The 22,268-nt window shown below is 39.0% G+C and overlaps 1 protein-coding gene across 2 annotated transcripts in view; it reads right to left on the reverse strand.

Moving 5' to 3' along the window:
- The window catches only part of IL31RA (interleukin 31 receptor A), a 71,146-nt gene that overhangs the window by 43,900 nt on the left and 4,978 nt on the right, over positions 1-22,268 (reverse strand). For both annotated transcript variants that reach the window (XM_016953300.3, XM_016953301.4), the window contains exons 2-4: positions 18,996-19,086; positions 9,852-9,969; positions 6,328-6,509 (exon numbers count right to left, since the gene is read on the reverse strand). In XM_016953300.3, coding sequence (XP_016808789.1) covers positions 6,328-6,509; positions 9,852-9,969; positions 18,996-19,086 — 391 coding nt within the window. The remainder of the gene's footprint in view (positions 1-6,327; positions 6,510-9,851; positions 9,970-18,995; positions 19,087-22,268) is intronic.

The following is a 22,268-nucleotide window of genomic DNA, read 5'->3' on the forward strand; positions in this document are numbered from 1 at the left end:
GTCCCAGCCACTTGGGAGGCTGAGGTGGGAGAATGGCTTGAGACCAGGAAGGGGAGGTTGCCATGAGCTATGATGGCATCACTGAACTCCAGCCTGGGCAACAGAGCCAGACCCTGTCTCAAAAAAAGAAGAAAAAAAAGCAGCTGTGTGTATATACAGTGTAACTGAGAAAGCACCAGCCAGGCCTACGCAAGATGTATATTCAGAAAAGAACTGAGAAGACTTTAAGTTTTCACCTTGGGCTGATCCCTAGGCTCAGAGTAAGCCCAGCTAATCTATGAAGAACAGCCCCAGCACAGAGTCAGTCTGCAAAGACGTGGAGAGGTAGCTGTTTTTTCCAATGCCCAATTTTTAACAACAACAACAAAAATTGCAAGGCATACAAAGAAACAGGAAAACATGGCCCATTTAAGTAAACAAAATAAATCCACAGAAACTGTCCTTGAGGAAGCCCAGCCATCAGAATTTCTAGACCAAGACCCTAAAATGATCACCTTAAATATGTTCAAAGAGCTAAAGTTAAACATGGACAAATAACTAAAGGAAATCAGGAAAATAATACATGAACAAAATGAGAATATCAACAAAAATATATAAATTTTTTTTTAAAAGAAGCAAACAGAAACTCTGAAGTTGAAAATCACAGTACCTGAAATACAAATTCACTACAGGGGTTCAGCAGTAAACTTAAGCAGGCATAAGAAACAATCAGTAAATGTGAAGATAGAACAACTGAAAGTATTGAGTCTGAGGAACAGAAAGAAAAAATATAAGGAAAAATAAACAGAGTCTAAGGGAGCTGTGGAACAGGATCAAGTCAACCAATAAACACATTTTGGGAGTTTCTGAAAGAGAAGAGAGAGAGGAAGTGGTGGAGAGATTATTTGAAGAAACAGTAGCTAAAAAGTCCCCAAATGTGATGAAATACACAAATCTACAAATCCAAGAATCCCAGTGAATACCAAGTAGGATAAACCCAAAGAGACCCACACTAAGACACATTACAACCAAACCCCAGAAAGACAAAGACAGTATCTTGGAAGCAGCAAGAGAGATACAACTCATCACATACAATGGATCTTCAACTAAGATCAGCAAAAACCTTAGAGCCCAGAAGGCAGTGGGATAATACATTTAAAGTGCTGAAAGAGAAAAAAAATTGTCAACTGAGAATTACATACCTGGCAAAACTATTCTTCAAAAATGAGGGAGAAATTAAGACATTCCAAAATAAATAAAAGTTGAGAGAGTTCATTACCAATAGGCCTGCCCTATAAGAAATGCTAAAAGGAGTCCTTCAGGTTGAAATGAAAGGACACTAGACATTAACTTGGAGCCAGATGAAGATATAAAGATCTCTAGTATAAATACACAAGCAAATATAAAAGCTAGTATTATTGTAATTATGGTTTATAATTCCTCTTTTTATTTTCCAAAGAATTTAAAAGACTAATGTATGACAAACAATTACAGCTTTATGGTATACAATGGATACAGATGTAATTTGTGACATCAATGACATAAAATGGGGATGGGGAATGAAGCTGTGTAGGAGTAGAGTTTTATATGCAATTGAAGTTAAGTTGATATCATTTCAAATTAGATTGTTATAACTTTAGATGCTATTTGTAGTCCCCATGGTAATCTCAAAGAAAGTATCTATAGAAAATACACCAAAGGAAATCAAAACACGTCACCACAAAGAAATCAACTAAACACAAAAGAAGACAATAATGAAAAAAAGAGGGATAAAAAAGCTATAAAATATAAAAGAAAAAATTTTAAATGTCAAAAGTAAGTCCTTCCTTATCAACAATTACTTTAAATGTAAATAGGTTAAACTCTCCAACCCAAATACACAGATCAGCAGATAATTAAAGAAAAAAAAATCCAACTGGCTGGGCACAAGGGCTCATGCTGGTAATCTCAACATTTTGGGAGGCCAAAGCAGAGGATTCATTTGAGGCCAGAAGTTCAAGACCAGCCTGAGTAACATAGCAAGTCTCTATAAAAAATAAAATAAAAAATTTAAATTAAAAAAAGATCTAACTATATGCTATCTACAAAGACTAACTTTAGATCTGAAAATACAAATAGATTGAAAGTGAAAGGATGAAAAAAGATGTTCCATGCAAATAGTAAACAAAAGAGAGCAGGGTGGGCATACTAAAATCAGACAGAATACATTTTAAGTCAAAAACTGATGCATATCAAACATAGCTAAAGTTTATTTATTTAGATACCACTAACTGTAATAATTTATGTCAGAGGCTGGACCAAAGTAAACTCCGGCATTATCTGTGAAAAAGGTTTAAGCAAATTATCACTGTAAACTGGGGGTAGGGAGGACGTATCTCAATTAGAGATCAAAATATATATATTTTTTGAGATGGAGTCTTGCTCTGTTACCAGGCTGGAGTGTAGTGGCATGATCTCGGCTCACTGCAACCTCTGCTTCCCGAGTGCAAGTGATTTTCCTGCCTCAGCCTCCCACTCGGGAGGGGTGCGCACCACCACACCCAGCTAATTTTTGTATTTTTAGTAGAGACGGGGTTTCACCATGTTGGCCAGGATGGTCTCAATCTCTTGACCTCATGATTCGCCTGCCTCAGCCTCCCAAAGTGCTGGGATTACAGGCGTGAGCCACCACGCCAGCCCAAAATATTTTTAATTGCTCTTAAAAGCACTGTCATAGTTCTATCCACTTGAATTTAAATAAGAAAAGTTCTATTGAAAGTAATGGCAAAAACCACAATTACTTTTGTACTAACCTAATTATTATAAAATTATTATGCTTATTATTCTGATATTAAATGCTTTCATTAAAGGATTAAAAAAAATTCTTAGTACTTAGCAACACTTTACCAGGTCCTAGAAACATATTATAAAAACAGAGTTTCTTCAGAGTTTAATTTTATAATTCCAGTATTGTATCAATTTAGGCCAAAATTCCTCAAAGTTTTAAGCAGTGGCAATTACAGAATATTTAAATAGATACTAAATCTAGTTGAAAGAAGGACTAGAAAGTTTGTTTTGTTTTGTTTTGAGTTTTCTTTGTAACTGAATTTGCTTTTTAATATTTTAATTGCTAAAGTAATAATACACTTATTTTAAGAAAGTAAAAATAGTAATAATGAAGGTTTTTGAGAAAAAGTGAATAATCTTGTCGCCTTCCAGGTCTATCATCATGAATTAACACCAATGTTTACAGTGTGGAGTAAGTCTTCCAAAGGGAGGTCTTAAAAAAAATGTTTTATAAAGAAACCAAGTCAAAAACTTCCCACAAAGAAAGCCCAGGCCCAGATGGCTTCACTGAGGAAATCTATTGACAGGTTTAAAAATAATTAACACTAGTCTTTCACAGACTTTTCCAAAAAATAGAAGATGAGGAAACACTTACCAGCTCATTCTATGAGGCCAATATTACCCTGATACCAAAAACAAAGATATCACAAGAAAGCTACAGATCATATCCATGTTGAATATAGGAGCAAAAATCCTCAATAAAAAACCAGGAATCCAAATTCAGCGACATATAAAAAGAATTATACACCACAACCAAGTGGAATTTATTACAGAAATACAAGGTTTGTTTAACTTATGAAAACCAGTCAATGTAAGACACCATTTTAATAAAAGACAAAACCATATGATCATCCCACCAGATAAAGAAAAGGCATGTGACAAGATCCCACACCTATTCACAATAAGGAAATGCTCAACAAACTATGAGTGGAAGGAAATTTTCTCAATGTGCAATGGGTATCTACAAAACCCATAGCTAAACTAACATCAAACTTAAATGGTGAAAGACTAGATGCTTTCCCCCTAAGATCAGGAACAAGAAAATGATGTCTGCTTTCAACACTTCTATTCAACACTATACTAAAAGTTCTAGACAAGGCAACTAGACAAGAAAAATAAAACATATCCAGATCATAAAGGAAGAAATAAGATTATGTTTGCAGATGACATGACCTTGTATACAGACAATCCTAAGGAATCCACCTAAAAAATCTATTAGAACCGATAAACAAGTTCAACAAGGTTGCCAATTACCAAATCAATATACAAAAATCAATTGTATTTATATACACTAACAATGAACAATCTGAAAATAAAATTAAGAAAGCAATTCCATTTACAATAGCATTTAAAAGAATAAAATACTTTGGAATAAATTGAACCAAAGAAATGTACAACTTCTGCACTGAAAACTGTAACAAATTAATGAAAGAAACTGAAGGCAGCCTAAATAAATGGAAAGATATTCCATGTTCATGGATTGGAAGATTGTTTATTATGAAGATGACAATATCCGTATTGAAACCACAGCTGACTTCTCTGCAGAAATTGACAAGCTAATACTAAAATTTATATGGAAATGCAAGGGACCCAACAGCTAAAATAATCTTGAAAAAGAACACAGTTGGAGGACTCACTTTCCCAATTTCAAAACTTATCATAAGGCTACAGTAATCAAGACAGTGTGGTATTGGCCTAATTACAAAAATATAGTTCAATGGAATAGAATTGAAGACCCTGAAAAATACCTTACATTTATGGTGAAATAATTGATTTTTACAAAGGTGCCAAGACAATTCAACAACGTGGGATGGGGCCATGGGGTCAGAAATCATCTTTTCAACAAATGATTCTGGGATAACTGGATATCCACATGCAAAAGAATAAAGTTAGACCCCTATTTAACACCATATACAAAAATTAACTCAAAATGGATCAATAATTCAAATGTAGGAACTAAGACTTCAAAACTCTTAGAAAAAACTACAGCAGTAAATCTTTCTGACCTCAGGTTAGGCAATGGTTTCTTAGATATGACACCTAAAGTACAAACAATCAAATAAAAAATATATACATTTTTGACTTCATATAAATATTTTTCTACCTTAACCATTTAAAAAGTAAAAGAAAACCCACAAACAGGGAGGAAATATTTGCAAATTACATATCTGATAAGGAACTTGTGCCAAGAATATATAAAGAATTCTTAAAACTCAACAATAAAGACAACTCAATTATAAATAGGCAAAGGATTTGAATAAGCATTTCTCCAGAGAAGATATACAAATGGCCAATAAACACATGAAAAATGTTCAATATCATTAGACATTGGATAAATGCAAATCAGAACCATAACAAGGTATCACTTCACACCCACTAGGATGGCTATAATTAAAAAAAGATGGACAATAACAAGTGTTGGTGAGGGTATGCAGAAATTGTAACCTTTATAAATTGCCAGTGGGAATGTTAAATGGTGCAGTCACTTTGATAAAGTTTAGCAGTTCTACCAAAAGTTAAACATTGAGTTACCATGTGACTCAGCAATTTCACTAGGTATATATCTAAGAGAATTGAAACATGTCCACACAAAAAATTGTATACAAATATTCACAGCAACATTATTCATAATAATCAAAAGGTAGCAACAAACCAAATGTCCATAAACTGATGTATGGGTAAACAAAATGTGGTATATCCATCCAGTGGAATATTATTTAGCTATAAAAAGAATTAAAGCACTAATACATGCTACAACATTGATGAACCTTGAAAACATTATGCTAAGTGAAAGAAATTAGATAAAAAGACCACATATTATATTTTTATAAAATGTATAGGCAAATCCATACAGGCAGAAAATAGATTAGTGGTTGCCAGAGAATGGAGGAAAGAGAAAACAAAGGATTGGGGACTGACTGCTAATGGGTATGAATTTTCTTTTGAGGGCAATAAAAATGTTCTGAAATTAGACAGTAGTAACATATGTACAACTTTATGAATACGATAAAAACCACTGAACTGTACATTTTAAAAAGGTGAAATTTACATAATGTGAATTATATCTCAATACAGTTATAATTTTAAAAGTATATGGTGAAAATGAGTCTTTGAAAAAGATTTTTTTTAAGTCAGAAGTGGTGAGGCATTTTAAAAAATAATAATTTTATGCTCTTTTCGTTTATGAGCAATGACATTGGCAGGGTGGGGTGGTGGGGAGAGACCTTTTTGTTTCTTTGAGTGCAATTACAAACTACAAGAGGAAACCAGTGGCCCACAAAATAGCTTTTGTTTCTCATTCCTTTTTTCCCATTTGGTGAATCCCTCCCTCCCTCCCTTCCTTCCTTCCCTCCTTCCCCCACTTCCTTTCTTCTTTAATAAGAAGATGAATTTTCTGTATACCCACAACACATATCCTTGAACTTGATGAGCCTACTTTTGAGTCCACAGATACCTCTTGAACAGAGAAGAAGGAGATAAACATTTAATAAAGAGTATATAAGAGTATCAAATAACACTTACCTATGTTCTCTAATCTCCAGTATGTCATATCAGATTTAATTATACCATCTCCATTTTCAGCTTCCACCTCAATGGTATAATTATCTGGGATCGTTATTCTTGGAAGGAAAAAAGAGCACGAAGCACGATTTTCACTTGTAGAACTATTGGTTGTACAATTATCATGTTTTTCTCCAAAAGCGCTTTGAAAGAAAAAGTGATTCAACATGAGTTTAGTACAGTGGTTTGGAAACATAACCATATTTAATGTATTAAGCAGTAATTTGTTAGTTTTTCTCTGGGTTTTCTTGAGAACTGTATAGTCCAGGATATTTGGTTATCCTCTTTCCAAATTCCTTCCTCACCTCCAAGGAAAGGTAAAGGTTACCTGCTTTCTGCCGCCTGAGATGCTTTAGGAGCCATGAAAACCTCTTTGGATCCCTGTAAGCCATGAAAAGCTATAGTTGCAATGCATGTCCTATTGGCAAGAAATCATGAGTAGGTCCCTGAAAACTCCAGATTCTAGCCTTAAAAATTTATTCTTTTACATATGTATGTAAAAATATATTCATATATGTAAGGATTTGTTAAATACATTATGGTAGATACATAAATAGAATGTAAGTGATGGTTTTTAACATACTGTATTTATTGATATGGAAAGATGCATCTACTGCTGGTGAAAAAAAGTAGGATGCATATCATGTATAGAATGATCACAGTTACATAAACATAAAGATATTTACATAACTTTGTGGAGATATCTAGAGAGATCATCAAAATGTTCAAGCTGCTACCCTTGGCAGTGGGATTCTGGGTAACTTTTTACATTCTTTATAATTTTTCAGGTTGAATTTTTGAACATTGGTATATATTGTTTTCAGAAAAATCTTTAAAACAGATAGATAGATGATTGATTAGATATATACTATCAAGCTGTAACTTAATGAAAACAAATACACATATTAGTGGGAATCAGATGGGTGGTTCTAGCTATAGTCCACATGGTTCTGGGGGTTGTGGAGGAGATAAAGCAGGCTGAGAACAGAAAAGAAGGCCCACCTTGCAAGGTACCAGTGTTTGCTGGTGTGTGGGAAGACATATACACATGGAATACATACAGGGAGACATAGACACATAGAATCATGGAATTTTGAAACTAGAAAGGACCTCAAGAGTGGTGGATGGTTATTTTACAGCACAAAAATGGCCTCCAGGGCAATGTGTCGTGGTTATAAGCACAGGTTCTAGAATCAGACCAGGTTTGAATCGTGGCTTTGCCCCTATTAACTGTGTGACTTGGGCAAGTTCTTTAACCTCTCTGTGCCTTAGTTTTCTCATCTGTAAAATGAAGACAGTAATATATCTGTAGCATAGGGTTATGAGGATGAAATGAGCTAATACACATAAGGCACTTTTAAAATGTCCAGCAGAGAGTCAATAAATGTGAGCTGTTATTACTATAATTGTAGTTGAATATTTCTGCATTTATTCATGCTGTGACCTTTGAGAAATAACCTTTCTCTCCTTTTCCACACCTCTAGACCTCCTTTCAGCCTCAGTTCAAAAATCACTATCTCCATGAAGGCATCCCCAACTCCCCAGGAAAAATTCTTTCCTATTGTTTCTGGACATCAGAAGGTTTTTGGCTTATTCCATGACCTACTGAAAAGTGCTCCCAGGTAGGCCATCCACAGGGAAACCCTTCCACTTTGCTTGGAAGAGATCCTCTTGGTGATAAATTCACAAAAATGCAAGTGGCCTAGGAGTTCTAGACAGCCTAGCTGGCCTGCGGCCATCAAGGGGAGCTGGGTATAGGCCTGGGGATTCCCAGGCGTTTTCTATTTCTCCATGTCCAACTGGTGATAATAATAACAACCCAAAGGGAAAGATGGAGGAAGAGGGGAAATGTCTCTATAAGACAGAAAAATAGCAGTAAACCTATAAAGGTGCCCAGACTCTCATTCTACTAGCAATTGATATTCAACACTGGGACTAGAACTGACAAATCTGGAAGAAAAGTCATTTGGATCATGGGTTATTGGGCCTTTATCATGCTTATTTTCTAAAACAGGGATAAGCAAACGACAGCCTGTAGGTCAAATATAGCCCATCTCTTGCTCTTGCACAGCCTGTAGGCTTAAGACTATTTACATGCTGTTAATGGTTGAAAAATAAATAAAACGAACAAAAATACTTTGGGGCGTGTGAAAATTATATTAAATTCACATTTCAGTGTCCATGGATAAAGTTTCATTGGAAAGCAGCCGCACCCATTGGTTTATATATTGCCTATAGCTGTATGAGTGCTATAACAGTAGTGTTGAAAAGTTCTGACAGAGACCGATCTCCTTCTTAATATTACTATATTTACCATCTGGCCCTTTAGAAGAGAAATTTGCTGACTCCTGTTTTAAAGCATCTCTCTGACATAGGTTCTCGTAGCTTTATCAGTGCTGCTGAGAATACTGCTTGTTTTTTTCATTTCTTCCACTGAAAACATAAAGTGGACTTCCCTTGCAATGTGAGATTTTGCTTAAAAACAAAGAATTTGGAATCACAGACTGTTTTGAAATGAAAAAGACTAAAGGTCATCTTACAATGCTTCCCAACATGGGCCCCCTTATTCATTATTCACAAGAAGGAAGTAATGAGCTATGTTAAAAATTTTTGTTAAAAAGGACAGGCACGGTGGCTCATGCTTGTAATCCCAGCACTTTTGGGAGCTGAGGTGGGCGGATCACTTGAAGTCCGGAGTTCGAGACCAGCCTGGCCAACATGGTAAAACCCTGTCTCTACTAAAAATACAAAAGTTGGCCAGGTATGGTGGTGTGCACCCATAATTCCAGCTACTTGGGAGGCTGAGGCAGGAGAATCGCTTGAACCTGGGAGATGGAGGTTGTAGTGAGCTGAGATCACACCACTGCACTCCAGCCTGGGTGACAGAGTGAGATTCTGTCTCAAAAAAAAAAGTTTTTTTTTAACCTGCAAATATTTACTTAAAACATCTAGCTTTTGGCTAGAATTATAATTAAAAATTATAAAATTTTCATTCTACAGAATTGGAATAAAGAGGGATGCTTGAGGTAGTAAAAAAAATTGGGGAATCATTGTCCTGTGGAATACTGTTTGACAGAGGTCACACAGCAAATTAGTGGCAGACCATGGGCAATTGCCTGTTAGTTCTGGGTTTACAACCTTACTTACTATATCTGGATCCAGAAAGAATGAACAGTTTTATAACACATTCTGGAAAGAGGCAGGGTATAGTTGGGTGTAGTAAATAAACAGATTTTTCCACTGTGCTTATAACTGGTGACTCATCTCAGCCAATGGGGAATCCAGGAAGAGGTCAACACTGGCTATGCCTCCCCTCCCTCTGCAGCTCCAGATCCCGTCCACAAGCCACTGGCTGCACACAGTAATCACCCAGAAGCTGTCACTGAGGAAACTTTTTGCTTCATATGGGTTGTGAATCATGAATGAATCAGAAGCCTCTGCCTCCCCCATGCCCTGACTGATAAAACACAAGCTCCTGTACTTACTAAGTTCTCTTAACTGTGTACTGGGTATAACTGGTTTCCTTTCCTGGACTCCAAGTGCAGGTTAAATTTTTCCTATAGTAGTAGACACAGGAAATGTTCTCAGGCTTAGCTGGCAGAGCTAAATAAATTAAACACACACACACACAAACACAAAAATTTCAGTACACAATAAATATTGCCAGCATTGAACATTTTTAATGGAAAATATGCTGATCAAAAGCTAGATTTTTTTGGTTAGTTGCTAGGTATAACCTAGCAATCAGGTTCAATGGAAAGAATCTAACTTCATCTCTTTAATTATTCCCTTTCAAGAGCTAGATTTCTACTTTTTAAGAAATCCCTTTTTACATTCTTACTTAAAAGTAACATTTGAGCAGCAAGCATTTTTAAAACACCAAGAAATACATACAAAGTATTTGTGATATACTCAGTAAAGCATCAAATGGTAGAATCACTCTGGATAATTCATGGGTAACAGATGATGTGGGCATAAGCAAGAATACAACCATGCCACACTTCAACCATGTGTATCAACAATTTTCTTTTCCAGAAGATTGTACAATAGAGAAATTTATGAAATATCTTCAACTGTATCTTCACATCTTAGAAATCTTGCTCCTGAGAGCTCCCCACCCCATAGCATCCACACTTTCATAGGGAAACCAGATACTACCATCTAGAACAGGGACCTAGACCTTTAAGGGGTCCATGGGTAGAATTCAGGGGTCCATGAACTTAAATGGGGAAAATTTACGTCTTTAATTTTCACTAACCTACTGTTGAAATTTAGGATTTCCTTCCATCATAAGTGTAATCAACAAACTACAGTAATAGCATCATTGCCTGTGACTTTGTCACCATTATAAATCACAAATATTTTCATATTATATTTTCGTTGCTGCAGGTACCTTAAAATATTTATATGGTTTGGTTGTGCCCCCACCCAAATCTTAACTTGAATTGTGTCTCCCAGAATTCCCATGTGTTGTGGGAGGACCCAGGGGGAGGTAATTGAATCATGGAAGCTGGTTTTTCCTGTGCTATTCTCATGATAGTAAATAAGTAAATAACCCACGAGATCTGATGGGTTTATGAGGGGTTTGCGCTTTTACTTCTTTCTCATTTTCTCTTGCTGCAGCCATGTAGGAAGTGCCTTTTGCCTCCCACCATGATTCTGAGGACTCCCCAGCCATTGGAACTGTAAGTCTAATTAAACCTCTTTTTCTTCCCAGTCTCACGTATGTCTTTATCAGCAGCGTGAAAATGGACTAATACAAATATGAAATACTATTATCACTATTTCTGAATTAAGGTAATTATTAATATTAGACCTAAATTAAGACAATTATTAGGTCTTCTTATTTAATGTGTTAATAAAGAAGACCACATATTACCAGATCACAAATTTGTTTCTTTAATATTTTGATGATTTCATTAATATTTTGATGATTTCATTTCAGTATATTTTGGTATCTTTGTAATGCTATTTATTTTATTTGTGCATTTACAAACATTGTTTTGAGAATCAGCCCATAGACTTCACTAGATGACCAAGGGGTTGATCCTAAACATATACACACACACACACACACACACAAAAACACACATGCACAACTAAGAACTAAGAGCAATTTTAGACTAAGGGCCATGTTCAGCTCTGAGGCTTATACTAACTTCTTTGTTGAGCCTTTGGCAAGATCATAGTCTTAAGAAGCAGGCATTTTTGAGAGAGGAGGGCAACTTCTTAAATTACCTTTATATATCAAAGGAAGGTCTAGCGCTTCCTAGGAAGGAAGTCTCTACCAGACAAGAAGTAGGAAAAAGCTGATCACTTCTAACAAGTAAATATGGGGGCAGGGATGGGGAGGGAATGAAAGGAAGGTAAAGCAAAGAATTCTGATGTCAGTGTTCTTGATAGAGCGGTACAAACATGCGGATGGGTCCCATGCACCAAGGTCATCTGGCTGGTAGCCTATTTCACCAGGTACAGCAAGTCCGGGGGAGGTTGCCAGGCTGTAGTCTAGCAGGATTCCTCAACCGCTGGGCAAGGTATGGGTCCGTGGCCTGTTAGGAACTGGGCCACACAGCAGGAGGTGAGCAGCAGGTGAGCGAGCATTACCACCTGAGCTCCCCGCCCCCACCCCTACCCCTGCGTCAGAACAGCAGCAGCATTAGATTCTCATAGGAGCTGAACCCTACTGTGAACTGTGCTTGTGAGGGATCTAGGTTGCTCACTCCTTATGAGACTCTAACTAATGCCTGATGATATGAGGTAGAACGGTTTCATCCTGAAACCATCCCCCAACTCCCAACCCCACCCCCTGTCCATGGAAAAATTGTCTTCCATGAAACCGGTCCCTGGTGCCAAAAAGGCTAGGGACCACTAGTCTAGGGGAAGCCTCATGTTCCACTAAGCACCAACTCTATGGTGGCATGGAAGTCCTAACAATGTGCTGGCAGAGGGTGGCCTGGTGCAGCTCGTCATGTGAGCTCTATGCAGGTGAATGTAGCACACAGGGATCCAGAAATTTCCCTGTGCCCTCAAAGTCGGGGGCGAGGATACAGCTGTGAGACTGGACCAGGCCTGGGATGAGGATGAAGCAGCTTCCATTCACAGAGGAACTTCAGGACCATGGACAAACAACTGGAGCATAAGCTGTGGCCCAAAGCACAGGCAAAGCCAGCTGTCCCATGGCAGATGGCAGAGGGGGATCAGACCACACCAGACAGTTCAGGGAAGACGGAGGGCAACACAAGGACTTATTCCCACGCATTCAAGTCCGCAGTCACATAAGCCTTGCTCATATATTCAGACACAATCTTAAGGAGGAGCAGAGGGCAAGGCAGGAACCCCAAAGAGACTGAGCTAGCCAAAGACATCTTAAACCAGAAGAAATGACACAATGTTAACAAATTTAAGTGCTACCCACACCCTCCTCTTTCTCACCCTTGCCTGACTTTCCAGTGGTAAGGGGACTTTAGAAAATGACTCGTTTGATCATAGAAAATAGGGATGTTCCATTTCTCTGCACATCTGAATAATATTATATATATTTCAACTCTGTCAGAGGTATTACCCTATAACAAGAAGGTGGTGTAAAGGGGTTCCAGAATGGGTAGCATTCATTGTTTTGTTTTGTTTAGGTTTGGGATTTTAAAAGGGTTGTAAATGTGTGTGTTTGTATATACATTCATGTATTTGTTCTATGAACTGAGCATTGTCTACATGGGTAAAGGAGCCACTGAGAATGACAAATGAGGGTGAGGGAGAGCTAGATGGCTTCCTGTTGTGTCAACTTTTCTCGCTCTCTCCAGAGAAGCTGCCTTCCTCCTAGTCCTGCACATGAGCCAGGCACCCACAGCACGCATCCAACAAGCAGTTCAAAGGCTTTCTATCTTTGCTACTTGCACGCTGAAAACCACGAGGAAGCCAGTGATCTCCAGGTCCAAATGCTTAAAAAGACCAAAGTTAACTGGATCTGAATCAAATAATACTGCATGTTACATAGAGATTGAAAGCTACACCATTAACACATTTCTCAAAGAGCCCACACAGCTTGGAACCCTCCCTGAGGACTTTTGGGGTCAGCAAGCAGAATGTTAATAAACCTCATGCCTCCCAACTGTCAGGAGGAAGTGCAAAGTCCTACAAGAGGTGAACCAAGGGTTAGCTTGCAACACCCAGGAGAAATAACTCACACACTGTCCCACTCACTCCCTGTCTCCATGGCTCAGAGATAAGGGCAGTGCATGTACAGTGCATGTGTGTGTATGGGGGGTGTGTGTAGTGTGCGGTGTGTATGTCATGTGTAAAATGTGTGTGGGGTATGTGTGTGATGTGTGTGGTATGTGTAGTATGTGTGCATAGTATATGTGTGAATGGTGTGTGTGGTATGTGTGTAGTGTGTATGTGTACGTGGTGTGTGTGTAGTGTGTGCAGGGTGTGTGTGGTGTATGTGTGGTATGTGTGTAGTATGTGTGATGTGTTTATAATGCGTATATAGTGTGTGTCCGCTGGAGTGTGTTGGTGTGTGCATGTGGTCTGTGTGTGTGTGGTGTGTATGATATGTTTATGGTGTGTGTGATGTGTTTGTGTGGTATGTGTGACATATATGTGGTGTGTGTGGTATGTTTATGATGTGTGTGTGGTGAGTGTGATGTGTTTGTGTGGTATGTGTGACATATGTGTGGTGTGTGTAGTGTGTGTGATGTGTTTATAGTGTGTGTGTAGTGTGGTGTGTGTAGTATGTTTATGATGTGTGCGTGGTGTGTATGATGTATATGTGCAGTATGTGTGGTGTGTGTGTGTGTAGTGTGGGGTGTGTGGTATGTTTGTGGTGTGTGCGTGGTGTGTGTGATGTATATGTGCGGTGTGTGTGTAGTGTGTGTGGTGTATATGTGTGTCTGTAGTGTGGTGTGTGTGATGTATATGTGTGGTGTGTGTGTGTGGTGTGTCTGTGTGTATATATGTGGATCTATCCTCAGTCTCTGGCCAAGTTTCTTACAAATATTCACAAAGGGGTAGGCTGCCCCACCCCCATTTCGCTCATACTCGTCACACTAACTCGCCGGAGGATTTCAAAGTTGATTCTTGGCCAGAGAACAAGGAAACAAGAAGCCTTTCCCCATTTCCCCAGAATAGTCTTAGTCTTATATCATTCTCATTACGGCCTCCTGCAGTCATATTTTATTTTGTTTCCTTTTCATTCTTGCTCTCCCTTGCGTTGGTTGAACCCAAAGCCAGCCACCAAGATATCAATGGAGGAATAGATCCTCGTGGATCTAAATACACTCCAGTCAAACCTAAGTGAATCCTGCTCTTTCCTGTTCTTCCTTAAATACCTCTCCTAAGCTTCTTCAAAAGCTTTGGTTAACATATATTAGAAGCCATAAGCTAAAAAGAGAGTTAAATATCTGTTTTTCAGAACCGTTAAGTGTCACTAGGTGTCAATGATTTTTGGAGCCACCAGGAGAAGAGTAAGTGGCTCCAAAAATGACTTTCCGCTCAACCCAGGCTGTTCTTATGAGACTACATTTGTTTTTTCCTTACTGGTTGGCACATGGTAAGACAGAACAATAGTCTTACAAAGGCTCTCTTGATATTGGTGTTACAGAAAAGATTTGTGGTAGATAAAATGAATGCTCACCAATATTTCCAGTGCTCATCAATAGGGTGGCCATGGGATTTGCCTTGGCCTTTGCCATGTGAGAGGAAGCGTCCAAGTGCTGGCGCATGACTCTCTTTTCTCTCCTCCTCCTGTTACTGCACGCCTTGAAAATGGATGCTGACATGGTGTGTGTGAGGATAGCAGAGCCCCACCAGCCTGAGCCCCTGCTTACCTGTGATGGACATGTAGTTTGCTGTTTTAAATACTAATATTTTAGGCTTGTTTATTATTACAGCATAAACAACTCTCCCTGACTAATACCTAAATAGCCTGCTCTCTCCAGTATTCTCAGACTTGGAGGAGGAATTTAACAATAGCTTTCCCTAGTTTTGTGTCCTCATGACATTTTAATTCTGCATATGAGGATTTTAGATTCATTTTATCACAGATTAGGGGGTTGAGGGAAACTGGAATAAAATTGAACCAAATCAACAACGTTAGACTTCACTTCTACTTTCTAGATTTTCTTTACCTTTTCCAGTTTCAGTTATCTGGAGTGATTCCACATAGCTGAACGACCTTGGCTCTATGTACTAGAACTGCCTTGGCTGGCAGAGCCTACACATCTGTTGTCCTGCCTTCCTCCTTGTTGGCAATCAGTGTGCCTATTTTAAGTCTTATTCAATTCTCCCTCAGAAGATTGTCACAAACATGGGTAAAATTGTGATGCACAATGAAGAACACTTCACCTCTGTTGCCTTTTTCCCCCTAAACCCAGAAATACTTGTCAGTACTCCTTAAGACTGCCACGGTCATGAATAGTAAGGAAAGACTAAGAACCTGTAACAGACCGGCAGAGACCAGGGAGACATGACAATTCAACGCAATATGGTACCCTAAATTGGATCCTGGAATAGGAAGAAGTCATTCAGGCTCAGCATAGTGGCTCGTGCCTGTAATCCCAGCACTTTGGGAGGCCAAGATGGGCGGATCACGAGTTCAGGAGTTGGAGACCAGCCGGGCCAACATGGTGAAACCCCATCTCTACTAAAAATACAAAAATTAGCCAGGCATGGTGGCACACGCCTATAATCCTATCTACTCAGGAAGCTGAGGCAGGAGAATTGCTTGAACCCAGGAGGCAGAGGTTGCAGTGAGCTGAGATTGCACCACTGAACTCCACTCCAGCCAGGGCGACAGAGCGAGACTCCATCTCAGAAAAAAAATTAAAAATAAAGTAGAAAGAAGTCATTCATGGAAAAAACTAGTGAAATCCAAATAAAATTTGGAATTTAGTCAATAGTAATGTGCCAAAATCAATTTCTTAGTTTTGGCAAATTTTTATTGTATTATAAGATAGTAACAATGGATAAACTGGATGAGGGTAGAAAGGAACTCTCTATGCTATTTTCACAGTTTTTCTATAAATCTAAAATTAGTGAAAATAGAATTTTTATTTTATAAATACAAACAACTGAAGGTTAGGCTTGCTGGTCACTCCCATCTGTCTTTCCCTATACCCTCAAAATACGAACCATAGCAATATTCCCCTATTTCTAGAAATAAGGGGAAAAACATTCATCACTTCCTCTAAGAAAAATTGGGAGAATGTTCTTGCTTATCAGAGAATTTCCCATACGCAAGAGGAACATTTTCCAAAATTATAGAGATGTTCTCCATCTCCCTCCTTCCCTCTATACTCATATCACTTTGGTGCTGTTGCAAAGTCAGTGTTTTGAAAAATATCTTGACATAGAAGAAGAGCAAGGCTGAGCAGGACCAAGGGAAGGATATTCTAGATGAAAAGAATGGTGGATATTGGAGCCAGTTGTAGGAGCTGGTATATGTACAACATAGGAAGAGTGGAAAACAGAGATAGAAAACAGAAGAAGACAAGTGGAGGGAAAGGGTGACTTGATAGGAGCCACAGTGTCTGTAATTAGAAGTTTAGATTAGATAACTGGGAGCAATTGCTGATGAGAGGGAGAGCAATAGTCCTGCCTGCCTGTATCATCTATTTTCTATCACAGCAGTCCCCTACATTTTGGCACCAGGGACCAGTTTTGTGGAAGATAATTTTTCCATGGACCTGGGGTACGGGTGGTTTCGGGATGAAACTGTTTCACCTCAGATCATCAGGCATTAGATTATCATAAGGAGCACACAACCTATTAATAGATCCCTCATATGCACAGTTCACAATAGGGTTCGTGCTCCCATGAGAATCTCATGCCGCTGCTGATTTGACAGGAGGCGGAGCTCAGGCAGTAACTCTGGCTCACCAGCAGCTCATCTCCTGCTGTGTGGCCCAGTTCCTAACATGGTCTGCAGCCTGGGGGTTGGGGACCCCTGGTCTATCAAGCTCCTGAGTGCCACAGGTGTAACCCCAAGGGGCTAAGGCAGGCCATGCCAGGACAGAAGTCTGAAGGCATTCTCATTATCTCTGGGTCATGACTGCCCTCTTGGTGACCCCAATTAGTACATGTTATAGGCTAAATTATGTCTCTCCAAAATTCATATAATGAAGTCCTAACCCCCAGTACCTCAAAATGTGATTATATTTGGAGATAGAGCACTTGAAGAGGTAATTAAGTTAAAATGGGACCATTATGATGGGCCCTAATCCAATCTGACTGGCATCCTTAGGAGGAGGAGAGACACCAGGGTTGTGTGGGCACAGAGGGATGACCATGTGAAGAGGCAGCAAAAGGAAGGCCACCTGCAAACCAGCCCTGCTGCCACCTTGACACTGGACTTCCAGCCTCCAGAACTGTGAGAAAATAAATTTCTGTTGCTTAAGCCATCCAGTCTGAGGTATTTTGTTATGGCAGCCCAAGCACACGAATATGCTACATGACTCCTTCCCCACCTTCCCACTACCAGACCAATGTCTCTGCTCTTAATATTGTTTTAAACTTAAGATATAATCAAACAAATGGATCTTAGATCTACAAGCTATTGTATGGATATCAGGCCTGTAGTCTTGAGTTGGAACACTATAGAAATGTTGTTTCATTATTTCCCTTTATGGCAAATAGTATGAAAACTGCTTATTTTTGTATTTATGTATGTGTATTATATGAAGCCATAACAACAACACAAAAACTATGGAGATAAGCACTTCCTATTATAGTAGTTCCCTCTTATCTATGGTTTTACTTTCTGTAGTTTCAGTTACTAGTGATCAACGCCATCTGAAAATGGGTGAGTGCAGTACAATGAGATATTTAGAGAGAGAGAGACCACATTCACATAACTTTTTTTTTTTTTTTTTGAGACAAGGTCTTGCTCTGGCCCAGGCTGGAGTGCCGTGGCACAATCTAGGCTCACTGCAACCTCCGCCTCCCAGGTTCAAGTGATCTTCCCACCTCAGCCTCCCAAGTAGCTGGGATTACAAGCGTGAGCCACCATACTCGGTTAATTTTTGTATTTTTAGTAGAGACGGGGTTTTACCATGTTGGTCAGGCTGCTCTCGAACTCCTGACCTCAAAAAATCTGCCCGCCTCAGCCTCCCAAAGTGCTGGGATTACAGGCATGAGCCACTGTGCCAGACCTCACCTAACTTTTATTAAATTGTTATAATGGCTCCATTTTATTATTAGTTATTGTTTTAATCTCTTCATGCCTAAATGTACCTAAACTTCATCATAGGTATATATGTGAAGGAAAAATGTACTATATATAGGGTTTGGTACTATCCACAGTTTCAGGCATCCACTGAGGATCTTGGAACATATTCCCCCACAGATAAGGAGAGACTACTATATTCTAAAACAGTAGATCTCAGCATTTTTGGGGTTGTGTCTCCGTTTGAAAATATGGTAAGCCATCTTGCCACATTTGCACATGCATGAGTATATGTGAAATTGCATGCATGTGTGCACACATAGACACACACACAAATTCAGGGTGTTCACAAGTCCCCTTTTCTATCTGTGGATGTCCATAATCCAGGTGTCGCTTTAAAGTTAACAACTCTTGTCCAAAGAAGGCAATAATAATCACATGATCTGTAAAAGGGCCCAGGTCAACCTACCTGCCAGGCTGAATTTGCAGAGTGAAGGGAGCATCCACAGTGCCCAGGTCCACATCATCCCCACGTTAACACATGAAGGCTGGGGAGAGAGCTGAAAATGACATCAGTCAAGAGTTGGTTTGCTTCATATCTCTTTTCAAAAGCTCTATTTCCAATGGCAAATAGATTCTGGGGATTTTGGAAGGAGGAAGGATCCTATTTTATTTTATTTGTTGACTATCATCACCTAGATCCTTCATAATTACTTCATCAACCCCAGTCAGCATTTTAAAGATTTGCAATTACGACACGTTTTCCTTTCATCCATAGTCTACTCCACTATGTCTTATGAAAAGTATACCAACTACCAAGAATATGCTCCAGAAAAAAAAAATGAGTATGTGCAGCTATGAGGCCATCCTCTGGCCCTTGCCTCAGTGCCTAGGCCCTCCAGCCAAATGGAACAACTCACAGTTTTGCCAAGCACCACGCTATCTCACATCTCCATGCTCTATGCATGCCCACAGTGCTCCTTTCCCCTTATTTCTGACAAATTAATCACCTTTCCAGACTCATTTCAAGGCTCTCCTTCCCTAAGACGCCCTCTCCGAATTCCCGCATGGAGATGCCAGTTGGTCCCTCCTTTGTGCCCCACGCCCCACTATATCATGTGTCCTACAGCATCTGCCACAAGAATGGTGGTCAGCAATTTACCTGACGGCTTCCCTACATACAGGGACCTTCTTAAGAGTGGAACCTCTCTTCTTCCTCTTTGAAGCCTTGGTATCTAAGGCAGTGCCTGGTACCTGGTAGACAATACTGTTTGTGGCATTTACTTATTTATTGGAACAAAAAGAATGCTGGCTCTTCATCTCATCTAAGATGAGATGGTGGGATAGTCTAAGAATAAAGCAAATGTAAAACCAGTAATTCATTTCAGGAAGAAATAAATGATGTTACATTTTCATCTGCCAGATCATTATAGAAAAAAAAAGAAAAGGGTTCTTTACAAAATAAGTTACTTTAGAAAAATGTGCATGCAGGATTTCTGGAGAAAATTAGAGGGATAACATTTTCTCACATATGAACCAACTGAAATCCTTAGCGAATTGGAAATGCCTAAGATAATAAAGATAGCCATTTTGATTTAAATGGGTATATAACTCAAAGGGAAACATTTCAATTTTTCAATGAAGAAAAAAGGTGTCTTTAAAAATAACTATAACACTAAGAACATTCTTTTTGTGTCTAATTATTCAGAATGTTGTCTTAATCTTCTCCATCTGTTAAGAAGAAGACACGCCTTTAGTCCTAGCTCACATTATTTACAAGTCCTAAAAGCACATTAAAAAGGAAGGCTATGAAAGCCAAGATGCTGGCAGTCTTAATAAGTGAATCAATGAATAATAATAGATGCTAAAACTAAAATTGCTATTCTGACAAGCGGTTTTGCATTTAAAATCTTATCAATATTAAATGTTGAATAAAATATTAAAATATTTTTAAGTTAATGGTAATTATTGCTTGACTCCTTTACAATAAAAATACTCAGCTATTATTTGTGAAATTTTAAAAAAAAAACCTTAGAAAAAAATCAGCAGTACTAAATCATCCCAGAGACAAAACTGGAAAAGTTACAGTAGTTGAAAAGTGTAGCATTCTAGAAATTGAGACTGCCTGAGTTGTGGTCCTGGCCCTCTCACAAACAAACTGGTGACCTCAGGCATTCTTCTATGTGTTCAGCACTGTCCCAGCCATGTGTTAGGTGGTTGGAATCAAAGAAGAGCACATCTCTGACCTCAAAGAGCTCATATTCTAGTTCAGTGATTTTTAACAAAGGGAAGGGAGAAAAGGATGGAGAGGATAGCAGGAATATTTTTGGAAACTACCAATTTCAGAGTGAACTGCTGTTACTGAGGACTCTCATGTCATATTTCTGCAGTAGGTTTGAACAGAAATGGGTTAAGAACCACTGGTCCACTTGCAGAGACAGAAGCCTGGACAGTAGTCTCATATATCACATAGTAAGTATAGTTACAATAGTGAAATGAGCGCAAAGAGCATCTAAAAAGAGAAATGAGCTAATGACTGTGGGAAGTCAACAAGCCTTGCCATTAGGATGAAATCTCTCATTCTAATACTTGCTTGTCCTCCACAGCCTTTCCCACATTCTCCTCTCACCACAAAAAGGACTGCTTGCTGGTAAAAAATGTGAACAAAGGCTGGGCGCAGTGGCTCACAACATGTAATCCCAAGACTTTGGGAGGCTGAGGTGGGCAGATCACTTGAGGTCAGGAGTTCAAGACCAGCCTGAGCAACATGGTGATACCCCATCTCTACAAAACACACAATAAAATCAGCCGGGTATGGTGGCATGTGCCTGTAGTCTCAGCTATTTGGGAGGCTAAGATGGGAGGCTGGCTTGAGCCTGGGAGGTTGAGGCTGCAGTGAACTGTGATCTCATGACTGCACTTCAGCCTGGGCCACAAAGTGAGACCCTGTCTCAAAAAAAAAAAAAAAAAAATGCAAAAAGGTGAGATGCCTCCCAGGGGCTTAGAAATAAGTCCAGTAGAGAGTTCAAGGTGACCCTGGTTATCTGTGGTGGGTAGATGTGCAGTTGATAAGCTTGAGTTCATTCAGGACTCCAGCCAAAGAAACCTGTGTATAATCTCAAAGAGTTGGATTTGGAAAACCTTCATTATCATTTAGTTGCGGGAATCTACTCAACTAATTGTATCCTAAACTGAAGACTTTGAGGAAAGAAAGGAGAGGTCACCTTAGAATGTAAAATATTGATGGTTAAAAAAGACAGAAGTTGGCAGTTTTTATCCAGTACTATCTACGAAAGGAAATTATGAAATTTCCTGTCACTGGAGCGAAAGACTCTGACAGGGCAGCCACAAGACCTCACCACGAACCTGATGAAAGATACTTCAAAACCCCGAATCTCCCTTTCTGATTGCTCTGATTCTCTGATGCCCTCTCTGATTACTAATTTAACGGAAGAAGGCCCTGAACAAAGAATATGAGCCTTCCAGGCATTAGAAAGACTATTTCTTATTGGTTTCAATATATCAGTCTCTTGAAGACTTAAATGAGGTGAATCAGCCTCCCCAAATCTGGGCCATAAGAAATTCCCAAAGATTCTGCTGTGCTCTTGAGGAGAGCCATCAATCATTTCCTGCATCCCTGGGTCATCAGCCTTAACTTTGAAATGCAGCAGTTTTGAATAACTGGTCTTCAAAAAGGGGTCATTTCCTAGAAACAATCTCACATTGGTGGGATCTCATTTGA

The sequence above is a fragment of the Pan troglodytes genome, chromosome 4 (assembly GCF_028858775.2).
Source record: "Pan troglodytes isolate AG18354 chromosome 4, NHGRI_mPanTro3-v2.0_pri, whole genome shotgun sequence".
Classification (NCBI taxonomy): domain Eukaryota; kingdom Metazoa; phylum Chordata; class Mammalia; order Primates; family Hominidae; genus Pan; species Pan troglodytes.